Below are 25,953 nucleotides of genomic sequence, written 5' to 3'. Positions count from 1 at the left end.
TGTATTCAATCAAGTGGTCTTTTGGGGTTTTGAAAGGGATTATGAAGTCTGCTCAGCTGATAGTTTTAACATTCATTGAGGTTGTTTAACAAGGGTAATTTTAGTCTCTGAGTTTAATTTTGTTGTCCAGGCTTGTCTCTTTTTACTGTCACAAATCCAAGTCTATAAAAATTGTGTCACATTATAGAGATGAGTGGATAATATATCCATTCATATAAATTATGTATGTCCTAAGAGGGTATATTTTTTAGATTGTCGTGTTAATACTGAGTTTAATGTATAAAGGAGTTATGACCTGTCTACTTGTTCATTGTGAGTTTGCAATTTGCTTAGTCAGACTATAGCCTCACCTTACCACTGCTTGTGATCATCTCATGTCTTGGATAATACGGTCTTCTTGATATACATAAAATAATAAGCAGCCTTTTGTTTGGGCCAGTTCAAATTGTCCTGAAAGGATATAGTCAGCATTTTGTAGATATTAGAAATTTCAGTAGCATTGTCCTCATTCTTGTTCTTGATTTCAGGCTACCTGTCTGTTCTTTCTTATTTCTGTATTAAACTTATGTTCATCTCAGATTTGGGAGATAATCTCTTGTGCACACAAAACTTATCCTTTTCCAGCTCTCCATGTGTTTACTTCTTTAACTGTGAACTGCAGTTTTGTGATTTTTGTGAGTTTTGTCCATTTCAAAGAAATTAAGTATATTCAATTAAAAGTCAAATTTGTTACTAATTTTTTCTTATGTCTTTTAACCTCTATTCTTTAGGCAGATGATGTTGAGGGGAAAATTAGACAAATCATCCCACCTGGATTTTGTACAAACACAAATGATTTTCTCTCTTTGCTGGAAAAGGAAGTTGATTTCAAGCCATTTGGAACCTTACTCCATACATACTCTGTTCTCAGTCCAACAGGAGGGGAAAACTTTACCTTTCAGATATACAAGGTAAAGATAAATCTAAATATTTCTTGGGTAAAAGTGCTCCATTTGCCTGAAACTTGTATGCTGTTCTGTTGTGTTATTTTCAGTGACTCATTTCCAGCTTCAGGAAACAGGTTTCTGTCAGCATTAAAAACAAAGATCTATTTTGTATGTGTGTCTGTGTACACATCTTAATCTGAGACTTCTAAACATTTTCCCACAGGATAGTTTTGTGTTCTACAGACTTTCACTTACCTCTGTGATGAGTTTCACCTGACTTTTCCTGGCTTTTTCCCTAGGCTGACATGACATGTAGAGGCTTTCGAGAATATCATGAAAGGCTTCAGACCTTTTTGATGTGGTTTATTGAAACTGCTAGCTTTATTGACGTGGATGATGAAAGATGGCACTACTTTCTAGTGTAAGTACAGTTCTAAAGCAACAGTAGACCTTATTACCTCCACAAAGCCAGCATTTTAATTGTGGCGGCCCAATTATTGGGACAGTATAATGATATTTTTCCCAGGAAAGAAAAACTATTGTTTATGAGGCTTGAGTTTTCCTTCATTATGCTTTCGGAGACCTTGAGAATAGAGCTGAATTAAATGCTGTTGTCCGTTAGGACCCTGAATGTAGGCTTAAACAGTAAAATGAGCTTTGCCTGTGTTTTCTTTTACTTGCCACCTATTCATCTTTATAATAGGCAAGTGCACTGAAGTGATGTAAAGAGGTCTGATTTATCCAAGTTGCTGCACACCAATTAAGTGAATTGTACATTCAGAACATAGCAGGTGTACCCATTGGGCCCTCACAGAGTAGCTTGCTGACACTGAAAATTCAGTCAGAGAATGGAAAAGAAAATGGACACTGCATGGGAGCGCGACTGTAATTGACCTGCTTGGCTTTCTGTTTTATCTGCAGATTTGAGAAGTATAATAAGGATGGAGCTACGCTCTTTGCGACCGTAGGCTACATGACAGTCTATAATTACTATGTGTACCCAGACAAAACCCGGCCACGTGTAAGGTAATTGGCGGTGTAACACGTGCCTTGTCTTTTATTTCAGAAGAAGGAACTGCTGAAGTTTCCAATACTTGTTATAATAGTGTTGATTTGTTTAAAAAAATCACCATTATTCATTGGCTATGTACTGATTTATTTCATTGTTCCCTTTGCAACTGTGGAAGATTAAACCAATTTTGAGTATCTCAATAATTTTTGGATTTCTTGAAGGTCGACTGAAAAAAAAAACAACTCACTAACTTTAAAATGTTCTTAATACACAGTGATTTGCAGTTTTAAACAGATCATATTGTGGGATATTTTAATTTTACAATTATTTCTTTACTGTAGTCAGATGCTGATACTGACTCCATTTCAAGGTCAAGGCCATGGTGCTCAACTTCTTGAAACAGTTCATAGATACTACATTGCATCTCCTTCTGTTCTTGATATTACAGGTATGTAAAATTTGATTTGTTACTGAAAGACCCTTCCTAAAGAATCTCTTCTTTACTGATTAATTTTGGTTTTGTCAAAAATAACTTATGTTTTAAATAACAACCTTCTCTTGGGGTATTTTTAGAACCATGTAAAGATTGCTTAGAGTTACATTTTAAGTTACAAGCCTTTGGTGGGATTGGATTGTATATCCAAGTAAGAAGTGCTTTATGAATTGAACAAATTGAAGATAATGAATTGAATATATATTAGGGAAATTATGGTTAGGCATATGTACTTTGTAAGTGTGTTGTGACTTATTTCAGCTTATCTGGCCAACCATTGCATTGCTCAGAGGCCTTGCTCTAATTTTCATGTAGGGGAAGAATATTCTAAACCTTGCTGAGAAAGAAGAATCAAGGCAAATAATTCCTGAATAGAATACACATTTCTCAAGGCATGTGTTTTTTATTCCTAAAATGCATGCCTTCACACCAGCAGTTTATAAAGTGAAATGCAAGGCTATTTGTTTTGGAAACATCTTTCATTATGAATTAGCCAGAGAAGAAGTATTGTGAATAGGATGCTTAGGAGAAGGAGAGAGACTCTTCTTTTAAAGCCATCATTAGATGGAGTTACAGATGATAGTATATAAATGTGAGTTAGCACAGAACAAAGAGCCCCAGGAACATTTATGTTGTCAATATTTTCTTTCCCCTGAGTAACACTGTTTCAAATTTGTTAACTCAGAAAGTTGCTGATTAAACTGAAAATCACCCCCTTTTTTTTAAATGAAAAATATTGTACTAGATATTCATACCCAAATTAGGTATTACATTTTATTAATTCATAACAGTCTGAGCACATTTTGTTTTTAAAACTATACTGCTTAACACTAAAATTTAATTTGTTTAAAAAATGCTGTTTTAGAATTTTATTTTACTACTTTGTATAAAGACACCAAAAAAAAAAAAAAGTACTGGATATGGGATTAATAAGAATATAAGTAGGCTTGTGAAAAAAAGAAAAGAATATAAATAGGCTAATTGGCAGATTTTTAGCTTTTTCATGTAATGTAGTGGTTTTCCTTATTCAGAGTAAGTAAAATTAGAGTTACTCCAAAAAAGATTCTGAATTCATCGTATAGCTTAATAAAATACTGGAGGAAAAACATTTTGTTTTTAAAAGGGAATTCCATGTTTATGGAGTTTAATTATTTTTTCATCTGACTTTCATGCTACTGTGAAACAGTTTAGAAATTTGGGAGATAAAGAAGTAACTGCTTAAGTTGTCAGTGACACCTTTACTAGCTAACCAAAAAATTATAGAAACATAATAAAAGTGATGGTACTTCTTTTTAACTAAGCTAAAAATTGTTTAGCTTCTGTTTACTTTATAGAACTTGGACTTGGTGCTACACGAAGGGACTTTCTGGTGATTTTAATCTGGAGACTTAGAGTTCACATAAGTAGTCTTTGTATTCTGTAGTGGGTAGTGTGCCAGCAGGAGTTGTTTCTGTGAAGCCTCTTAACCATTTTCTTCTGTCTACTCCAACCAATAAAGTCCTTGATACTTAGCACCAATTAGCAGATAAAGAATTTTATTTCTTAAATCTCAGTGAAGAGTCATCAATAGTGGTAGCCTTTATTCATGGCAAACTGAAGTCTCCAAAGAGAAAAGGCTAAAAGTGCTAAAGGACTTCTGAATTTGAAAACTAGATACCAGCTTTTATTTTCAGTGTTAACATTTCTCAGCATTATACATTACTAAAAATGCCTTATCAGCTGTTTTCATGAAGATACATCTTTTAAATTTTCATACCCAGTCTTTTTTTATTTTATTATTTTATTTTTTTAAAGATTTTAATTTATTTATTTGACAGACAGAAATCACAAGTGAGCAGAGAGGCAGGCAGAGAGAGAGAGGAGAAAGCAGGCTCCCCGCTGAGCAGAAAGCCCGATGCGGGGCTCGATCCCAGGACCCTGGGATCATGACCCGAGCCGAAGGCAGAGGTTTTAACCCACTGAGCCACCCAGGCGTCCCAACCCAGTCTTTTTTTAAAAGAAAATACCAGAATCCTCCACTTTTTAGTCATTTTAGTTGCCTGTTTCTCCATTATTTTGTTTATATATTTTTAACTTTGTGGATTTTTTTTAACATTTTATTTGTTTATTTGACAAATACAGCAATAGAGGGAACACAAACAGGGACAGTGGGAGAGGGAGAAGCAGGCTTCCTGCTGAGCAGGGTGACCAAAGTGGGGCTCTATCCCAGTATGGGGATCACAACCTGAGCTGAAGGCAGACATTCAACAACTAAGCCACCCAGGGGCCCCTAACTTTGTGGATCTTCAGCAGGTTCCAGATCTCCCTTTGCAATCCTGAATATTCTTTATGTTGACATGGCTTTTTGCTTACTCCACACACAGCCAGATATAGTAATAATTAAAAGTTAACATTGATGGGCCTGTGGTACAAGTTAGATAGGTGTTTATTGTGTAATTTCTATTCATTTTCTTTTTTTTAGCACTTAATTTTAAAGTAAAATACTGGAAGGTGTATATCACGTACATCTTCCTTCTGAGAATGTCACTAACTTAAGATACAAAGCATTTGAGTACACCTCATTTGTATGACCTTGTAAATTGCATCAGTGAATTGTTTCTTCTAGAATTATGAAGAGATTTGCATTTGGCAATAGAAACTGATCTTGGGCTGGAGTATATGTCAGTATTACTAATCTCTCAGTTGTGTATTAAGAGCTAATTATAAGTGTCCTTTAAATGTGCCTTATAGTACTGGAATGGAATATTTTAGAATTTTATCTATAAGTTTTTTATCCTTAGGTGGTTTGTGCTGTCTCATTTTATACGATTTTTATCTCTAATGTAGGACATTAATATGGAGAGGTTTTTTAAAAAAATGATAGAACAAGCACTTAAGTTGTTAGATAATGTATTTGGAAAAAACTCGGTTTTTTATTTTGCATGTCACTATAGATTTATACTTAAGCAGTTTTCATCCTGTAAATGTATTGCTTATTTTTGTAGCACAGAAACAAAGGAATTGAAAGGTGTCACGAATTACTGAGTATCAGTATTTCAAGTTCATTTTCAGTCTGACACTTTTGGTTAAAGTACTTAAATATTGAAATGGTGACTTGGCCCCTTATATTGTCAGTCTGTAACAGCTTAGGTAAAGCTAAGTGGAAATTTTTTGCATTTTATTTATGTGAAAATTTCTGATAGGAATGTGGCATGGGTTTTTAGATATTTCTCAATTATCATTCTTTTGTCTAGGATATGTTTTTTCCTAATCTTCTGAGGTCATATAAGTTACTTAAGCTATCACTCATACTAAATCTTATTTCAAATTGATGTCAGCAACACAGTTCTTTTTTCTAAATCAGTTTAGAAGAGGTAGACTTGGAAAAATTGACATTGAATAATTTCGAGCCTCATCTGTTAGTACTTTAAAAAATTGTTTTAAAGAGATGCTTCTTTGAGAATTTTTGTCACTTAGTAGAGGTTTAATTAAAGCAACTTTATTGACGTATAATTTCCATACCATAAAATTTGCCCATTTTAAGTGTACAGTTCAGTGTGTTTTAGTGTATCTGCCTAGTTTTGCTGCCTTCACCACAATCCTGTTTTAGAATATTTCACAGTAAAGAGATTCCTCGTGTCCATTTGCAGGCAGTCCTTATTTTTGCTGTCTCTTACATTGAGGTCTGTGATCCATTTGAGGCAGTTTTTGTAAGTTTCTAAAATCATCTGTTTACATTTGGCTATCCAGTTGACCTAGTACCATTTGTTAAAAAGACTGTTTTTCCCCTATTGAATTGCCTTGGTACCTGTGTTGAAAATCAATTGCCCATAAATGTAAAGATTTATTTCTAGACTCTAATCATCTATATATGTCTGTCCTTAATGCCAGTATCATACTGTCTTGATTAGTTTACTGTAGCTTTCTATTGAGGTTTTTTTAAATGATAATGTGAAGCTTAATATGCCAAATACATACATTGAATTTGTGGAGTGTGGTTTGCCTGGGTGCTGCAGAGTAAACAGAAATTTCTTGAAATGATAGATGAGTAAGGTTAAAAATGGATACTGGCCCTGCCCAGGTGGCTGGGAAATAGGGTAGGGAGACAGAGAGGTGTGGCTTCAGTTAGAGGGAACTGGCCAGGGACGAGCCATGACCCTCAGGGACTCTAAGTATAGTCTCTCTGTGAGTGAGCACCCAGGCACGCAGTCTGGGTCTGGTTGTTGCAAATTCATCAGTAGCTGACCCCAGCACAACTCCCCCTTAAGGCGCAATCAGCCTGACAAAACAGAGGTTCTAAATTCTGAAAACAAAACCTTTCCATTGGTTACATAGGAAACACAGTCCTCATCTTTTTGTCTCAAAGATAACCGCTATTCCCTCCCCAGTTCCCCAGCTCTCCTTTCCCCCACAAATGACTTTTCTGCCAGGAAGATGAAGAGAAGGCCCCAGACCACCAGGGGGCTTCTACGCTGAAGGGCTGTTTAAATGGCACCAGGGCATAGAGTGGTTAAGACACAGCAGAGGTCCTGGTAATAGGGCCCACTTCCTCCCACAGGCCAGGCATACATATCGTACATATTTAGAGTAAGTGATTGCATTTGTTTTCCTGATAAAGTTGCATCATTTTTTGCTTTCCTTCTTCCTCGTGACCTCCTGTACTTCTTTCTGCTCTTTATGGTTGATCTCCAGCCAGGTGAGGTCAACCTTGGCTTGTTCTGTCTTCCCTCTAAATGCATTTTAATGTAATGCTCTTTTGCTTTCTGTCTTATCTTTCCTTGAAAGCTCGTTTGTCTTGTCCAGATCCCTTTGCGTTATTTTTTGATTATCTGTGCCAACGGTTGTGGTTCATAATGTTGATGGGCCTTTTCACACCTTTGCTGGTGATCATCTTTGTCATCCTCGGCTTCTTTCCTTGCTTCTTCTCCTCCCCGGCCTTAAGCTTTCCATCCTAGAGCTGTGTATCATTTTCCTAGGGGCTCATGTACTTCTAGCTAGGCGTTCATGGCCTCCCTTGCTCCTTTTTTAGGCATTATGTCCCTGGCAACAGTAGTGCCTCAGCCTTTCTATTGAGTTTTGAAGTCAGAAAGTATTTCAGTCATGTTCCTTTTCAAAATTATTTTGGTTATACAAAATCCTTTTTGTTTTCATAAATACTTTTTTTTTTTTTTTTAAAGATTTTATTTATTTATTTGACAGAGATCACAAGTAGGCAGAGAGGCAGACAGAGAGAGAGGAGGAAGCAGGCTCCCTTCCGAGCAGAGAGCGATGCGGGACTCGATCCCAGGACCCCGAGATCATGACCTGAGCCGAAGGCAGCGGCTTAACCCACTGAGCCACCCAGGCGCCCCCATAAATACTTATTTTTTGGTCTTCTACTTATTTGATTCCCACTTTGATTTTTATTATTTTCTTCTTAATTCTTTGGGTTCAGTTTCCTCTTATTCTAATGAAGACTGAAACTTAGGTGGTTTTTTTGTTTGTTCTGTTTATTTATTTGAGAGAGAGAGGGAGCAAGCACAAGCAGGGGGAGCAGCAGAGGGAGGGGAAGAAGCAGGCACCCCCCTCCCTGAGCAGGGAGCTGGACTCAGGGCTTGATCCCAGGACCCCAGGATCATGACGTGAGCTGAAGGCAAACACTTAGTTGACTGAGCCACCCAGGCATCCTGAAACTTAGGTTTTTAATTTAATTTGATGTCCTCCTTTTTTAATACAGATTTTTAAATATATAAATACTCCTATGTTTATATGTAACATGTATATTTATATATGAATATAAGCACTGCCTTAACTGATCATATACATTTTCATAAATGCTTTCATTCAGTTCAAAATATATTGTTCTTTTTTTTTAAGTACTCTCTATACCCAATGTGGGGCTCAAACTCACAATCCTGAGATCAAGAGTTGAATGCTCCACCTACTGAGCCAGCCACCTGTTCTGGTTCAAAATCCCTTCTAATGGCTTTTTGATCCATAGGTTGTTTAGAAGCATGTTGTTTAATTTCTAAATATTGTGGATTCCCAGATTTCCTCCTGTTGATATCCAATTCTGTTGTTGTCAGAGAGCATGCTTTGTGTGACTTCAGTTCTTTTTCATTTACTGAGTTTTGTTTTATGGTTTACTTTAGGGGTCCATAAACTTTTTATTTAAAGGGCTAAGTAATAAATATCTTATGCCTTGAAAAACCATGTATGTTCTCTGTTTCCATGGGTGAGAGTTGGCCCATGGGCCATTGTTTACTAATTTTTTGCCCAACATATGATCTATGCTGGAGAATGTTCCATGTGTGTCTGAACAGAATGTATATTCTGCTGCTGTTGGGTGAAATGTTATCTAACTATGATCTAGGCAAGTTAGTTGATAGAACTGTTCAAGTCTTCTCTATATTTGTTGATTTTTCTGTTTGGTTGTTCTAGCCATTATTGAGTAGTATTGAAATTTCCAGCTATTTTTGTTGAATTGTCTATTTCTCTCCCTCATTCTGTCAGCTTTTATTTCATTTACTTTGGACCTCTGTTGTTAGCTGTGTGTGTGTTTATAATTGTAACATCACCTTCATGAGTTATCTTGTGGTTATAAAATGTGCCTTTTTTCTCTTGTAATTTTTTTCATTTTGAATGGTATTTTTTCCCAGTTGTTTTTTATTGTGATAATGCTTAAATTCATCCTTTGACTCTCAGCCTTTGAATCTAAAATATTTCTGCTGGAGACAGTATATAGTTGGATCTTTTTTTATCCAGTGACAATCTGTGCTTTTAAAAGATTTTTATTTATTTATTTGAGAGAGAGAGATCACAAGTAGGCAGAGAGGCAGGCAGAGAGAGAGAGAGAGGGAAGCAGGCTCTCCGCTGAGCAGTGAGCCCGATGCGGAAATCGATCCCAGGACCCTGAGATCATGACCTGAGCTGAAGGCAGCGGCCTAACCCACTGAGCCACCCAGGCGCCCCAATCTGTGCTTTTTGATTGGAGTCTTTTTTTCTTTCTTTTTTTTTTTTTTAAAGATTTTATTTATTTATTTGACAGAGAGAGATCACAAGTAGGCAGAGAAGCAGGCGGAGAGAAAGAGAGGGAAGCAGGCTGCCTGCTGAGCAAAGAGCCCGATGTGGGACTCGATCCCAGGACCCTGAGATCATGACCTGAGCTGAAGGCAACGGCTTAACCCACTGAGCCAACCAGGCGCCCTTGATTGGAGTCTTTAGTATATTTAGATTTAATGTAATTATCATTATGGTTGGAATTATGCCTCCCATTTTGCTGTTAGTTTTCTATATGTTGCTTTTTGTTGTTGTTCTTTTGTTTCTCCTTTGATGCCTTCTTTTGTGTTAAATAGATTTATTTTATTTTTTTAGGTAGGCTCCATGCCCAGCACGGTGGCCAGTGCAGGGCTTGAACTCACCACCCTGAGATCAAGAGTCAGATGCTTAACTGACTGAGCCACACAGGCAGTCCATAGATAGATATATTTTAAATGAACAATTTTAATTTCTTTGTTTTGTTTTTTGTTTTTCACTTTTTTTTTAGGTACTCTTTTAGTGGTTGCTCTGAGGATTACAGTATGCATCTTAATTTATCACAGTTTACCTCAGATTAATATTTAATTCCAGTAAAATAAAGAAATTCTTTCATTGTAATTATTCTTCCTCCTCTCTTTATTCTACTGTTGTCATATATATTATATTTTTATATATTAGGTACCAAACATTGGTTTTATAATTTTTTTTAAAGATTTTCTTTATTTATTTGACAGAGACACAGCGAGAGAGGGAACATAAGCAGGGGGAGTGAGAAAGGGAGAAGCAGGCTTCCTGCCAAGCAGGGAGCCCAATGCAGTTCTCGATCCCAGGACCCCAGGAACACTTAATGACTGAGGCAGACACGTAATGACTGAGCGACCCAGACACCCCTGGTTTTATAATTATTTATAATGTAATTTGTCTTTTGTATCATTTGAGAGGAGAAAAGAGAAAAATATATTTATACCAACTTCAACATTTATATTCATAATTAATTATCAGTGTTCTTAATTTCTTCATATAGATTTGAGATATCATTTTCTTTTAACCTGAAGAACTTCTTTAGTATTTCTGGTAAGGGCAGGTCTGCTAGTAACACATTTCTTTAACTTTACTTTTCTGAGATGTCTTTATTTTACCTTCATTTTGAAGGATAATTTTGCTGGATATAGAATTCTTGTTTTAGGGGCGCCTGGGTGGCTCAGTGGGTTAAGCCTTTGCCTTTGGCTCAGGTCATGATTTCAGGGTCCTGGGATCGATCCCCACATTGGGCTCTCTGCTCCCCGCCCCCCCCCCCCGCCTGCCTCTCTGCCTACTTGTGATCTCTGTCAAATAAATAAATAAAAATATTAAAAAAACAAAACAAAAATTCTTGTTTTACAGTTATTTTCTTTCAGTACTTTGAATAGATTACCCCACTGACTTCTGGCCATCTGTGGTTTCTGATGAGAGGTTTTCCTCTTGCTGCTTTTAGGATTTTCTGTTTGTCTCTGGCTTTTGACAGGATCTGTTATGTTATTTTGTTCCCTATTGATTTCATCATCTGTGTACATTCCTAATAAACCATAATTTCATAACAAACTGATACAGTGCCAGGATTTCACTTTTGGGGCGCCTGGGTGGCTCGGTGGGTTGGGTCGCTGCCTTCGGCTCGGGTCATGATCTCAGGGTCCTGGATCGAGCCCCGCATCGGGCTCTCTGCTCAGCAGGGAGCCTGCTTCCCTTCCTCTCTCTCTGCCTGCCTCTCTGCCTACTTGTGATCTCTCGCTGTCAAATAAATAAATAAAATCTTTAAAAAAAAAAAAAAAAGAAGAAGAAGGTACTCAGTGCGGGGCACCTCAGTGGCTCAGTTGGTTAAACGTCTGCCTGTGGCTCAAGGATCAGGCCCCACATCAGGATCCCTGCTCCTCTGGGAGACTGCCTTTCTCTCTCCCTCTGCCTGCCTGTCCCCCTGTTTGTGCTCTCTGTCAAATACATAAGTAAAATCTTAAAAAGGGAAAAAAAAAGGTATTCAGTGCATACAGATAGAATTAATGGAGGATTAGATAATGACTCAGAATCATAAAACATTACCCCTTGCTCAGACTTTTTGTTTAATAAACAGCTTTATTGAGATATAGTTAACATATACAATTCACTTAAATTGTACAATTTTTGAAATGATATTTACAGTGTAGCCATTATCATAATATAATTTTGGAATATTCCTATCTCCCAAAATAGAAACCCATTACTCATTAGCAGTTGTTCCTTTACTCTTCCACCCTCACCACCTATTCCCCTCCAGCTCTAGGCAGCCACTAATTTACTTTTAGTCTCTATAGATTTGCCTGTTCTGGACATTGAAGTCATATGATAATATGATGTTTCTTTCACTTGGCATATTTTTTAAGGCTCATCCTTGTAATAGCATATATTAGTACTTTTATATCTTCTTACTGACAATGAATATTCCCATTGTGTATATACCAAGTTTTATGTATCCTTTTATCAATCGATAGACATTTGAGTTGTTTCTACTCTTTGGCTCTTAGGACTGAATATTTGTATACAAGTATTTGTGTGGACCTATGTTTCATATCTCTTGGGTACATAACTAGGAGTAGAAATGGTGGAAAATCCGGTAACTATGTTTCTCCTTTTGAGGAACCACCTGGTTGTTTTCCTAAGTGGCTGTACCAGTTTTATATTTCCACCAGTAGTATGAAGGCTTTAGTTTCTCTATACCCTCATCAATATTTGTTACTTTTGTATTCTAGTCATTCTAGTGGATAGTGGATGGAATGGTATTTTATTGTGGTTTTGATTTGTTGTTTTTGTGTGTGTGTGTGTGGCAAATGATGTTGAGCCTCTTGTGCTTATTGTCCCTTTGTATATCTTCTTGAGAAATGTCTGTTTAGATCCTTTGTGATTTTTTAAATTGGGTTTTCTTTTTCTCATTGAATTGAAAAACTTATATATAAAAATTTTGGATGCAAGTTCCTTATCTCATATATGACTTGCAAATATTTGCTCCCATTCTGTAAGTTGTCTTTTCATTTCCTTAATGGTATCATTTGAGCACAAAATTTCTAAATTTTGATATAACCCAATTTATCTATTTTTTTCTTTTGTTACTTGTGCTTTTGGCTCTATCATCTCAGAAGCCATTGCCTAACCAAAGGTCGTGAAGATTTATTCCTCTATGTTTTCTTCTAAGAATTTTATAGTCTTACCCCTTACATTTAGGTCTGTGATCCATTTGGAATTAATTTTTGTATATTAGTTAAATTTTTAAAAATTAAATTAATTAAATTTTTTGTATGAACCTTGGTATACTCAACTTTCTACCACCTTCCTATAAGCTCTGGCATTACTAAACCTCTTGTTATTTCACAGCTATGCTACATCTTTCTTCCTTGTATATTGCTTTACATTAACTATGCCCTTTGCCCTTGATACCCCCTTCTCCTGTTCCTTCAACTTCATTCTTTTGCTTGTGGAGATTCAGTTGTCCAATTACCATTTATTAAAAGACAATTCTTGGGGTGCCTGGGTGGCTCAGTGGGTTAAGCCTCTGCCTTTGGCTCAGGTCATGATCTCAGGGTCCTGGGATGGAGCACTGTATCTAGCTCTCTGCTCTGCGGGGAGCCTACTTCCCCCTCTCTCTCTCTGCCTGCCTCTGCCTAGTTGTGATCTCTCTTTCTCTTTGTCAAAACAAACAAAATCTTTAAAAGACAATTCTTTCCCTCATTGATTTGTCTTGGGACCCTTCTCAAAAATTAATTGACCATAAATGTAAGGGTTTATTTTGGACTCTCAACCCAGTTTCATTGATCTGCATATTTGTCCTATGCCAGCGTCATACTGTCTTGATTACTGAAGCTTTGTAGTAATGTTTGAAATCAGGAAATGTGAGTCTTCTAACTTTTGTTCTTTTTCAAGATTATTTTGACTATTCTGGGTTCCTTTATTATCTGTGTGAATTTTAGGATAAACTTAATTTCTGCAACAAAAAGGCCAACTGGGGGATTTTTATAGGGATTGCATTGAATGATTTGTAGAGTATTGGTATTATAACAATATTAAGTCTTATGATCCAGGAACTAGCTCAGAATTTAGCATTCTTTGTTTTAAGCCCTCTACTGATCAGAAAGCAAGAGCTCAGAAAAGTCAGGTGACTTGCCTATGGTCCTACATCTGTGAGTGGCAGAACTGGGACTTAAACTGATTTTCTCTGTGTAGTCTTCTTTCTACCCATCATGTTTTGATGTTTTCCTTGTCCACTACATAGTCTAATGTACATAAGAGACTAACATAAAGGAAGATCTATGCTGTTCAGATGCATTGAAGAAAGGACCAAAATAATATTATCATTTTATTCTTTAAAACAAAAAATCATTTTATCTTTATCATTTATTTCTTTTTATCTTTTTATCTTTATCATTTTATTCTTTAAAACAAAAAAAAATAAAGATTTGCTTTTTTTTTTTTAAGACAAAAAACAAAGAGTTTTTTTTTATTATTACTGGGTAAAAGCAGTATGGCAGACTATAATGATTATTGGATTAGGGACTTATAAGTAAGGGACTTCTAAATTGAGCTTCAGAAGCCATAGCTATCAGAGAATAGGAATTGATTATCTAAACTTGAATCTCTTGTTTATATAGCTACTTTAAGTGAAAATAAAACTAAGATGCATACGATAGATAACACCCATCAAAAAGTTTATATTTGAAAGGAGTAGCTCTGATTTCACAGATATTGTATGTCTTTGCAAAAGGATTGGACCTATAATTTTATATGGTAAAGATAATTATGCTGTTGTTTGATTAATAAGGAATAATCCTTTCTCATTGTAACTTTTGCCTTGTATCTTTCAAGAATATTTGTTTTTCTAGCCTAACATGTATATTAACATCACAAATCATGAATTATGTTGGATAAGGGAAATGTTACTCTGTCTTTTCTTTAGCTGAAGACCCATCCAAAAGCTATGTGAAATTAAGAGACTTTGTGCTTGTGAAGCTTTGTCAAGATTTGCCCTGTTTTTCTCGGGAAAAGTTGATGCAAGGATTCAGTGAAGACATGGCAATAGAGGCACAACAGAAGTTCAAAATAAATAAGGTATTTTTATTCTGTAGAAGAAATAAATTTCAGTTTTGAAGTTTTCTTTCTCTCTTTTTTTATAAGAAGTTATTTTTCTTGTTCTTTTTTTTTTTTTTTTTTTTAAGATTTTATTTATTTAAAATCTTGTGAATATGTTCTAGTGGTTGTCTTTGGACCATGAAGTGAACAGGAAATAAACTTTATTATGCCTGTCAAAAAAAAAAAAAAGATTTTATTTATTTATTTAACAGAGAGAGAGATCACAAGTAGGCAGAGCAGCAGGCAGAGAGAGAAGCAGAAGCAGGCTCCCTGCTGAGCAGAGAGCTGGATGCGGGGCTTGATCACAGGACCCTGTGATCAAGTTCATGACCAGAGCTGAAGGCAGAGACTTAACCCACCGAGCCACCCAGGCGCCCCTCTCTCTTTTTTTTTAAGTTTGTAACTTAAACATTGCAAGTACATTAAGAATACATATGTGGGAAGTAGCAGTGGTTGAGAGTACAGGCTCTGAAGCCAAATTGTCTGTGTTAAAATCTAGCTACACCCCTTAGTCTGTGACTTCAGGCAATTTAATTTCCTCATTAATAGAATAGGAAGATAGCTGATATTATGGCTGTATTAAGTGTAACAGGCAGAACAAAATGGATATTATGACCTTTTACTTTTTAAGAATATGTTTGAAATGGTAAAATAGTTAATACATGTGGAGAAATATATATACTACTATATATTTGAATTTTAAAGTAGTAAATACCCTTATAATAGGTATAGAAAAAGTAATCTGGCAGTTCAGAGGAGGGAGTTTAGTTTATTGTATTTGTGTATGCGAGGGAATCAGTTTTTCATGGGACGGAGATGCATTTGATCTAAACCTTGAAGAATGGAAGAATGGGTAGGATTTGGATTATGAAGGTATGTGAGGGGTGCCTCAGTGGCTCAGTTGGTTGAGTATCAGACTTGATTTCAGCCCAGGTCATGATCTTGGGGTCCTGGGTTTGAGGCCCGTGTTGGGCTCAGGACTCAGCATAGATTCTTCTTGGGTTTCTTTCTCTCTGCCCTGGGCCCCCACTCATGTGCATGCTCTTTTGCAAAATAAATAAATCTTAAAAGAAGAAAAAAGAGAGAGAGAGAGAGAGATGAACGGTATTCTAATAATAGGGACTAGTATATGATTCTGTTACCTTCTCCTTTGTTGCTAAGGTGTTATAGTTCCTGATTTTTTTTTCACTTAGTACTATGATTATCTTTTTTGAGATACTTTTACTGAATTTTACTCTTCTGTATGTTCCCTAAAGATAATTCTCCCCCAGAGTTCCTTATTCAGTCCTCATTTTCTCTCACTTTGCTTACTCCACCTGGGAGATATCATCCAACTCTCCAATGTAGATTTTCCTCTTATACTCCCATGAGTGTATATAAAAAGTATCCTGAGGCATATGGGTGGCTCAGCCAGTTGGGTATGTCACTCTTGATTTCAGCTCAGGTCATGATCTTGGGGTTGTGTTGAACCCCTACATCCGGCTCCCTGCTTAGTGGGGAGTCTGCTTAATATTCTCTCTCCCTTGGGGCGCCTGGGTGGCTCAGTGGTTTAAAGCCTCTGCCTTCGGCTCAGGTCATGATCCCAGGGTGCCTGGGATCGAGCCCTGCATCGGGCTCGGGGCTCTCTGCTTAGCAGGGAGCCTGCTTTCTCCTCTCTCTCTGCCTACTTGTGATCTCTGTCTGTCAAATAAATAAAATCTTAAAAAAAAAATTCTCTCTCCCTCTCTCTCTCTCAAAGTAAATAAATAAATCTTTTTTTTAAAGAAAGATAAAAAATGTTTCCTAGTCACTGACCTTCAATAGCTTAATTTGAACTGAAACTTTCCATCTTTTCCTTCATTAAAACACTTTAATAGCTTCCTGGTTTTAAGATAAATGTATGTTTTAGAAATATTTGGTATGTGCAGAGTATATCAAACCTTTAGAGAATTTATTCAACTGCTCAGCTTTTAAAAGAAAGAGAATATGAACACATTTTTCAAAATCATGCTTTTTTCCCTCTTTCTTAAAGGAATTAAAACTTGGTATGGCACACTGAGCCCGTCATAATTGGACCCTGCCAACCTTGGTAGACTCAACTTTCTACCACCTTCCTATAAGCTCTGGCATTACTAAACCTCTTGTTAATTCCCAGCTATGCTACATCTTTCTTCCTTGTATATTGCTTTATGTTAACTCTGCCTTTTGCCCTTGATACTCCCTTCTCCTGTTACTCATCTTTGCCTTGCCAGATATTACTCATTTGTTCAGGTGTCCCTTCTGAAAGTTCAAACATCATCTTCCCAGTCTACCTACACCTGATCTCTCCCCTATCCCCAATAAGTATATAAGTGAAACAACACAAACAATGGGCTACTCTTGGCTTCAGTGATACCAAGATTTCTTGATTTTCCTAATATTTCTTTGTTTTTCTCTGCCCTGTAACTGTCAGTGTACTGACAGTGACAGGGTTCTGACCCTCCTCATTTTTTCACTGCTTATGCTTTCCTAACCAATACTGTGGTTTTAACTCATGCCTGTATACTGATACTGCTTAAATCTTCATTCTTAGACTAGCGTTTTCTTTAGATTTTTATGTTCTGCTACCTCCTAAATCTCTCCTAGGCTGTGAAAACTCACTGTCATTCCACACCCTCCTCCACACCCAGTCCTTCCTGTTCTGTATATCTAGAATCCTTGTTCTTTTAGTGTTCTTACTGGTTCTTAGTTCATGCCTTCATCATTTTTTGCCTGATTTAATAGCATAGCTTCACAATCTCCCTGTCCTTCCTTTTGCTACCATTTCTTCTTTTTTTTTGTTTTAAAGATTTTATTTATTTATTTGACAGACAGAGATTACAAGTAAGCAGAGAGAGAGGAGGAAGCAGGCTCCCCGCTGAGCAGAGAGCCCGATGTGGGGCTCGATCCCAGGACGCTGGGATCATGACCTGAGCCGAAGGCAGAGGCTTTAACCCACTGAGCCACCCAGGTGCCCCTGCTACCATTTCTATGTAGCTGAAATAACGCTTTTCTTAAAACTCTTGTGCGCTTTGCTCACGTCCCCATTTAAAATCCATCTCCTTGGGGTGCCTGGGTGGCTCAGTCAGTCAGGCGTATGACTCTTGGTTTTAGCTCAGGTCATGATCTTGGAGCCCTGGGATCAAGCCGTACATCCAGCTCTGTACTCAGTATGGAGTCTGCTGGAGATGATCTCCCTCTCCTCCTCCCCCTGCTCACACTCTCTTGCTCTAAAATAAATAAATAAAAATTTTTAATAATAAAATAAAAAGTAAAATCTGTCACCTACTAGATAAAAGCCCAACTCTTTAATATCTTATGTAAGGTTCTGTGCTTCTGCTCTGTCCTCACGTTACTTCTACTCACTACTTTTCATTTTGTGCTTCAGCCATGTCAAGCTGCCTCAGTCTTGCATGTGCATGCTATGTGCACTTGTACACTCACAGTGCCCTCTCCTCTTTCTAGACTGGCATGGTCCCTTCCCTTTAAGATTTAGCTCAGGTTTTCTTTCCTCAGGAATCTTCTTCTAGGATTTATGCCATTCACAGGCTGTGCTACCATAATACTCTACACATATTTCCATCATTAAATTAACCATACCTCAGTCATTTGTGTTACCTCTTAGGCTGCTAGCTCCTCAAGGGCAGAGATATCTTTTACTGTTTTTCATCTGGTACCTAGCACAATTTCTGGCCCATAGCAGATACTCAGTGTATCCTGTGGTCTTTTGGGAAAATGTCTCTATTTTGTAATTAAAATGTTCATGTTTTTCTTTTGTTTCATTAAGCAACATGCTAGGCGAGTTTATGAAATTCTTCGACTACTGGTAACTGACATGAGTAATGCTGAACAATACAGAAGCTATAGACTGGACATTAAAAGAAGACTAATTAGTCCATATAAGGTAGGACTTTCCAGAGTCTTAAACATTTATATTCTTGTAACTGTTTAAAAATGGAGAAGAGGGGCACCTGGGTGGCCCGGTTGGTTAAGTTTCTGCCTTTGGCTCAGGTCATCATCTCAGGGTCCTGGGAATGAGCCCTGCATTGGGCTCCCTGCTCAGCGGAGAATCTGCTTCTGCCCCTCCCCAACTCATGCTCTTTCTCTCTCTCTTTCTCAGATACATAAGTAAAATCATTAGAAAATAACAAATAATTAAATAAATAAATAAATAAAAGGGAGAAGTGGGTCACCTGACTGGCTTAGTCTATAGAGCATGTGATTCGATCTTGAGGTCGAGAGTTCAAGCCCCCCATTAGGGGTAGAGTTTACTTTAAAAAATTTTTTTAAATAAATAAATAATATAATAAAATGGAGAAGAAAGTGTAGCACTTGCTGGTGTATGGGACAGTCCAAATCCTTTTCCTAAATTAACTTTTACAAACATGAAAATATTCTTCCAGTTAGTTATAAAAAGTCTTACTGTTATAATTTTTGAGCTATAGATCTGTTTTCATTCACTTGAAAAGTAATCCCAAGGATGGTCTATCCATAGTTACTTTTTATTTCATTTGTTTGCCATCTTTTAAAAATCTGAATGCTCAGACTTTTCCTAAATAAATAATCTTGTTAAAAGTCTCAAGTTTGTTCTAAACTTGTTCTAAGTCTCTAGTTTCCTAGTTGTTACATATATTGTGTTTGCCTTTGCTCTCTTCTTCCTAAATATGGCCTTGGTTGCCATTTTTAACCTCTGTACTTTACCGTCACCGAAACTGCCTCACAGTATTATTTACTTTTTTTTTTAACAGTCTTTCTTCTTGCCCTCTGCCCCTACCCATTTTCTCATCTCCCATATAGTCCTCTCAGAAACTCCCCTCTTAGATCAGGTTTGTCCTCATCACCCTCTGGCTATTATTAAGGTACATAGTGCCCATGACAAACTGTGTAAATGAGGATTTGCTATGATAATTGCAGCTGTGCAGTAAGCTGATGGGGGAGAATATTTGTTAATTTGTTCAATAAATAATTAATGAGCACCAGACCTGTGGTTGATACATTTATATACACTATACCTGTAGGTTTATGCAGTACAATAGCTGAGAACATAAATGAATGACAAATCTAAAAAGTTTCTGTCTTATGGACTACCTATAACGGGTTATAATACATTATAATGGTCTCTCTCCCCGCAAATTGTTCAAAGTAACATTTTATTCTTTGATATTTATCACTTGAGAAACATCAGAAAATTGGTAAGAATTGTTCTTTCCAAAAGTTTTGAGTTTTGAAGTAATATTAATTTGCCATCTATAAAGTGTCTTTATGTTGAAATTTGGGGCATATAGAACAGTGTAATTAGATGTTATCATGGCAGCATTTCACAGTACAGGCACATCTCAGAGATACGGTGGGTTCAGTTCCAGACCCCTACAATAAAGTGAATATTGCCATAAAGCAAGCTAAATGAGTTTTTTTATTTTCCAGTGCATATTACAGTTACATTTACACTCTACTGTATTTTTCTCAGTGTACCATAGCATTGTTTGAAAACTGACATAACTTAATTTAAAAATATTTTATTACTAAAAAATGTTAACTATTATCTGAACTTCGAGTGAGTCATAATGTTTTTGGTGGTGGAGTGTCTCACTTTGATGTTAATGGCTGCTGACTGTGATCAGCGTGGTTGTTGCTAAAGGCTGGGGTTGACTATAACAGTTTCTTAAAGTAAGACAGTAGTGAAGTTTGTCCGATCAATTGACTCTTCCTTTCTCTATAGCATACGATGCTGTTTGATAGCATTTTATCTACAATAGAACTTTTTCAAAAGTGGGAGTCTGTATTCACAAACCCTGCTTCTGCCTTATCAACTAAGTTTATGTAATATTCCAACTCCTTCACAACATCTTTATCAAGAGTAGTTTCTATCTCAAGAAGTCACTTTCTTTGCTCATGCATAAGTAGCAGCTCCTCATCTGTTCAGCATTTATCATGAGATTGCAACAGTTCAGTCACACTTTTAGGCTCCACTTCTAATTCTAGTTCTCTTGCTATTCCACTACATCTGTGGTTGTGCTCGCTTCAGCAGCACATATACCACTACATCTGTGGTTACTTCCTTCATTGAAGTCTTTGAACCCCTCAGAGTCATCCATGAGGGTTGGGATAAACTTCCATATTCCCTTTGTTAAGGTTGATATTTTGTGTCTTCCCATGAATCTCGAGTGTTCTTATTGGCATCTAGAATGGTGAATCCTTTCCAGAAGTTTTCAGTTTACTCTGAATAAGTCTGTCAGAGGGATCACTATCTACAGCAGCTATAGCCTTATGAAATGTACTTCTTAAATCGTATCAAAATTACTCCTCAATTCATGGGCTACAGAGTGGATATTGTGTTAGCAGGCATGAAAACAAGATTAGTTTCGTTGTACATCTCCATCAGAGCTTTTGGTTGACCAGGTACATTGTCAGTGAGCAGTAATCTTTTAAAAGAAATACTTTTTTTCTGAGCAGTAGGTCTTAACAGTGAACTTAAAATATTCTGTGAATTGTATTGCAAACAGATGCTGTCATCTAGGCTTTGTTGTTCTCTTAGAGCATAGGCAAAGTAAACCCAGCAGAGTCCTTAAGGGCCCTAGGATATTTGGAATGGTCAGCAGTGACTTCAGTTTAGTCACCAGCTAGCTGCATTAGGGACTGGTGACTACACTCTAAACAAGGAAGTCTGCCTATCCTTTGAAGCTTTGAAGCCAGGCATCTCCTCTCTAGCGATGAAAGTCCTAGATGGCATCTTCTCCAATAGAAGGCCATTTTAGGGTACCTGGCTGGCTCAGTCAGAAGAGCATGTGACTCAGGGTACCTGGGTGGCTCAGTCGGTTAATTGTCTACCTTGGGCTCAGGTCATGCTCTCTGGGTCCTGGGATCTGGCCCCACATTGGCTTCCTGCTCAGCTGGAAGTTTGCTTCTCTTTCTCTCCCCCTCTCTCCCTCTGTCACTCCCCACCACTCTTTCTCTCTCTCCAATAAAATCTTAAAAAAACAAAACAAAAAAACATGTGGCTCTTAATCTCAGGGTGGTGGGTTTGGGCCCCACATTGGGTATAGAGATTACTTAAATAAACTTAAAAAAAAAAAAAACAACCGCTGCTTTGTCTACACCACAGATCTGTTATTTAGTGTAGCCACCTTCGGTAATTATCTTAGCTAGATCTCCTGGAGAACTCACAGTTTCTGCATTAACGGTAGCTGCTTCACGTCTTACACTTTTACGTTATAGAGATGACTTCTTGCCTTAAACCTCATGAACCAACCTCTGCTAGCTTCCACCTTTTCTTCTGCAGCCTCTTCATCTCTTTCAGCCTTCAGAGAATTGAAGAGTTAGGTCTTGCTCTGGATTAGGCTTTGGCCTAAGGGAATGTTGTGGCTGGTTTGGTCTTCTATCCGGACCACTAAAACCTTCTCCATATCAGCAATAGGACTGTTGTGCTTTCTTATCATTTGTGCATTCACTGGAGTAGCACTTTGAATTTCCTTCGAGAACTCTGCATTCAGAACTTCGCCTATTTGGCACAAGAGACCTACTACTTTTTGACTTATCTCAGCTTTCAGTATGCCTTCTCACTAAGCTTAATCATTTCTAGCTTTGATTTAAAGTGTGAGATGTGCAGTTCTTCCTTTCACTTGAACATTTAGAGGCCATTGTAGGGTTAATTTCAATTTTGTTGTGTCTCAGGGAATAGGGAGGCCAGGAGTGGGAGGGTGATGGGGGGACACCTGGTTGGTAGTACAGTCAGAACACACACAACACTAAGTTTATCATCTTCTGTGGCTCAGTTTGTGGTGCCCCAAAATAATTACAATAGTAATATCAAAGATCACTGATCATAGATCACCACCACAAATATAATAGTAATGAAAAAGTTTGAAATCAGGAATTACCAAAATGAGACACAGAGACATGAAGTGAACAAATACTGCTGGGCAAATGGTGCCAGTAGACTTGGTTGATGCAGGGTTACCACAAACCTTTGATTTGTTTAAAAAAAAAAAAAAAAAGCCAGAATTATCTGTGAAGCACAATAAATTGAGGTATGCCTATATTAAAATTTTAGTAAAATAAAATGATTTATTGAATTATGCATCTCAGATCATTATCTGACTTCAAATAATTTGCGCAGATGTAGCCCATGAGAGATAATGAATTCTAAGTGTAAGCAGTCACAAACTCATGCCAAATAGGAATTTCTATAGTTCATAAAAGCAAGTATTTTTTACTCTCAAGGAATGGTAATGATTTGACTTTTTCACTATTAAGTATCCTCACCCTGCAAACAAATTTTACCTATCTGAAAGACAACTGCAAATTGGTTATTAAACTCTAGGTTCTTAACACAGCTGAGTATCACCATCCTTGCACTAAAGCTCATACACAGATCACAACTTCTTCAGATGCTTGATTGAACTATATTATACTAATGTACATTTTAAAGTTCAGTTATCCAGTATTCTATCCCACTGAGAAAAACAAGAAAGCTTGAGGGTGCCCCAATTTTGGTTTATAGTCCCAATTCTTGGGGTAGGAAAACTACCACAAACTTTAAGAAAGTCTAGGGATGAGTTAAATGTCCAGTGGGCATGGGGGGAGTGCTGGGATTTCCTTGTTGAATGGATGCAGATGATTTTCTTCAATTTGTTTTTCCAGTATGATAATTAGGTACTTTCTTGTGTTATACTATTCTCAGCTATAAAATTATATTTAATAATAAAGTAAAATTGCTTAATAATGAGTGTGATTTAAAACTTTTTAAGGTCTTTAAAATTATGCCTAATGGGGAAAGCTTGGAGTATAAAACTTACATGTTTACTTTCATATTTCATGAAAATAAATTATAATTTAGATTGTCACTGTTATTACTAAAGTATGAAATTATTGATTTATTGATAGCAAATTCTGTACTGCCTTTATTTGAGGAATCAAGGTTACCTGTCAGTCTAAACACACTCTCCCACTAAGAAATTATTTGGGTAGCTATTAGAAGTACTTGTACCTTGCTTTAAAAGTTTTTAAACACTGCTAATTCATTTGTATCATTGCCAAAAGATAACCTGTATCGACTAGAATCATTTTTTTAAAGCACAAAAAGAAACTCCATCTCTAGTACAGAAATCATTTTCAGATATTCAAAAAAAGATAAATTTGAACCATTTGGCTAAAAGAAAATTGGTGTAGCTGCTTGGTTTTAGCATTAAAGCTTTTATATATTGTTTCATGGGAATATTTAAATTCTTAGTTGGTTTACAAATATAAAATACAGAATCATTGTTAATATCACTGCATTTGGAATCTGGAAACTCAGTTTTCAGGTCTGGTTCTTTTAGAAATTGTCTAACTGTTGACAACTTATTACCACCTGTGTATTAGGCTTCCCTTCCATAAAATGGAAATGCCTCTATAGTTAGGAACTGAACAGAAAGAAATAAAATACAGTGGTGCATGTTTTAAAAGATGTCTTTTGACAAATCTTTGGAATTAATATGCCTCCATTGTTATTTTAAAATTTGTACAAAAGAAGCTTATCTCTGTACTTCACAAAACTGACTAGTTCAACCGAAGGCAATTAAGGAGCCCTTAGAGGTGGTAGCATTTTTGAGATCAAATTTGTAAGTCCTTCGGGAACATGTGAAAGCTAAGAAAAAAGAAAGGATTATTTTCTGGAAAAATTAATATCCAAGCCAAATGTTAACACAAATAAGTTTAAAATAGTGCCATCTTTGTCCTCGTTAATTAAAAATGATGAACTGCTCTAATCTGTGAAGGAATTAAGTTTTTGTTTTTGGTGGGGAAAAAATTATTCTAAAACTTATAGAATATCCGTGTCTTAAGGGTTTCTGCCTTTCATTGTTTCATTTGTTCTCCCAAGGTATTATCACTTTGTTGAATACGGGTGGGATCCTCAAATCAGTTTGGGATTTTTAAAGTGTTTTTTACGCACTGTTTTAAAGATAATTTGTAATATATTGTACATATAGACAATGGAATATATATAATTTAAGGAACATTAAAGGCCAATAAAGCAAATAACCTCAAAATAGTTATGTTTAAGGGGCGCCTGGGTGGCTCAGTGGGTTAAAGCCTCTGCCTTCGGCTCAGGTCATGATCCCAGTGTCCTGGGATCGAGCCCCGCGTCGGGCTCTCTGCTCGGCAGCGAGCCTGCTTCCTCCTCTCTCTGCCTGCCTCTCTGCCTACTTGTAATCTCTGTCTGTCAAATAAATAAATAAAATCTTTAAAAAAAATAGTTATGTTTAAAATTGAATCATACCTTACATGTTCACAAGGAGCTTAAATATATAGTTTTATATTTTTTCCATAAAGCTACTTATAAGTATTTTTATTCCTGAGTGTTTTATTTTATTATCACTTTTTAAAAGATTTTAATTATTTGAGAGAGAGATAGAGAGCATGGACACACTGAGCATGAGTCCAGGGGAGGAGAGGAGGGAGAGGCAGAGGGAAAAGCAGACTCCCTACTGATCAGGAAGACTGACAACAGGCTGCATCCTGGACTCTTGAGATCATGACCTGAGCAGAAGTCAGATGCTTAAGCAGCTGAGCCACCCCGGCACTGCTAATTCATAAATTTTCTGTCATGCCAATAAAAATTACAGTGGTGATTAATTCTGATTCCCAATGAAGTAATTGAAGGGTGGGGGGTGATAAATTGGGGATGTAAGCTCTCAGATTTAAGAAGAGCATAATAATTTTAAACAGTATGTTACTGGCACAGGATTCATTTTATAGGTTATTTGCAACAAAATTTGATAGTCTAGAAATATTTAAGAATTTAGTATGATGGTTCTATTATATATATAAGAATTTAATAATTGGCGGTATCTTCAAGCAGTGGGGTTAGATTATCTAATAAATGTTATAACTGGTTAGCAATTTAGAAAAATAGCTTCTATTCCTATCAGACGCCACAGTAATTTGCTGATGAATTACCCTTTACTTCCTGAACTGCTTAAGTTAAATGTTCTTATATAGTGCAGTTATGCCTATTGGCAGAAAAATTAACTTTTACAGCTGAAACAAAGCATTCATCATTCATATGATTATGAGTAAGGAATATACTGTCCTGGTGGGTCTTTGAACTTTCTTTTTTTTTCCCCAAGATTTTATTTATTTATTTGAGAGAGAGAGAGAGAGAGCACGAGACGGCGGGGAGGGGTGGGGTCAGAGGGAGAAGTTGACTCCCTGCCAAGCAGGGAGCCTGATGCAGGGCTGGATCCCTGGACTTCAGGATGATGACCAGAGCCGAAGGCTCAGTTGCTTAACCAACTGAGCCACCCAGGCTTCCCTAAATTTGAACTTTCATCAGTTCTCTGGAACTGATATTCATTGGGTGATCAGTAACATTAACATCACTTAGGAGCTTGTTAGAAATGCAGAATCTTGAGGGCACCTGG

General features: G+C 36.8%; 2 protein-coding genes across 3 annotated transcripts in view; one reads left to right on the top strand and one right to left on the bottom strand.

Annotated features, from left to right (window-relative positions):
• SLC25A12 (solute carrier family 25 member 12) overlaps window positions 1-25,953 on the bottom strand; it is a 204,407-nt gene that overhangs the window by 159,805 nt on the left and 18,649 nt on the right. The gene's annotated exons all lie outside the window — the stretch shown is intronic.
• Window positions 1-25,953, top strand: part of HAT1 (histone acetyltransferase 1) — a 62,604-nt gene that overhangs the window by 33,604 nt on the left and 3,047 nt on the right. For both annotated transcript variants that reach the window (XM_082689175.1, XM_082689176.1), the window contains exons 5-10: window positions 771-950; window positions 1,226-1,347; window positions 1,848-1,952; window positions 2,280-2,386; window positions 14,382-14,533; window positions 18,339-18,455. In XM_082689175.1, the coding sequence (XP_082545301.1) occupies window positions 771-950; window positions 1,226-1,347; window positions 1,848-1,952; window positions 2,280-2,386; window positions 14,382-14,533; window positions 18,339-18,455 (783 nt within the window). The remainder of the gene's footprint in view (window positions 1-770; window positions 951-1,225; window positions 1,348-1,847; window positions 1,953-2,279; window positions 2,387-14,381; window positions 14,534-18,338; window positions 18,456-25,953) is intronic.

This window comes from Mustela nivalis (assembly GCF_964662115.1).
Source record: "Mustela nivalis genome assembly, chromosome: 11".
NCBI classification, from domain to species: domain Eukaryota; kingdom Metazoa; phylum Chordata; class Mammalia; order Carnivora; family Mustelidae; genus Mustela; species Mustela nivalis.
The sequence above is the reverse complement of the archived record's forward strand: the minus strand, read 5'-3'. Positions and strand labels throughout refer to the sequence as shown.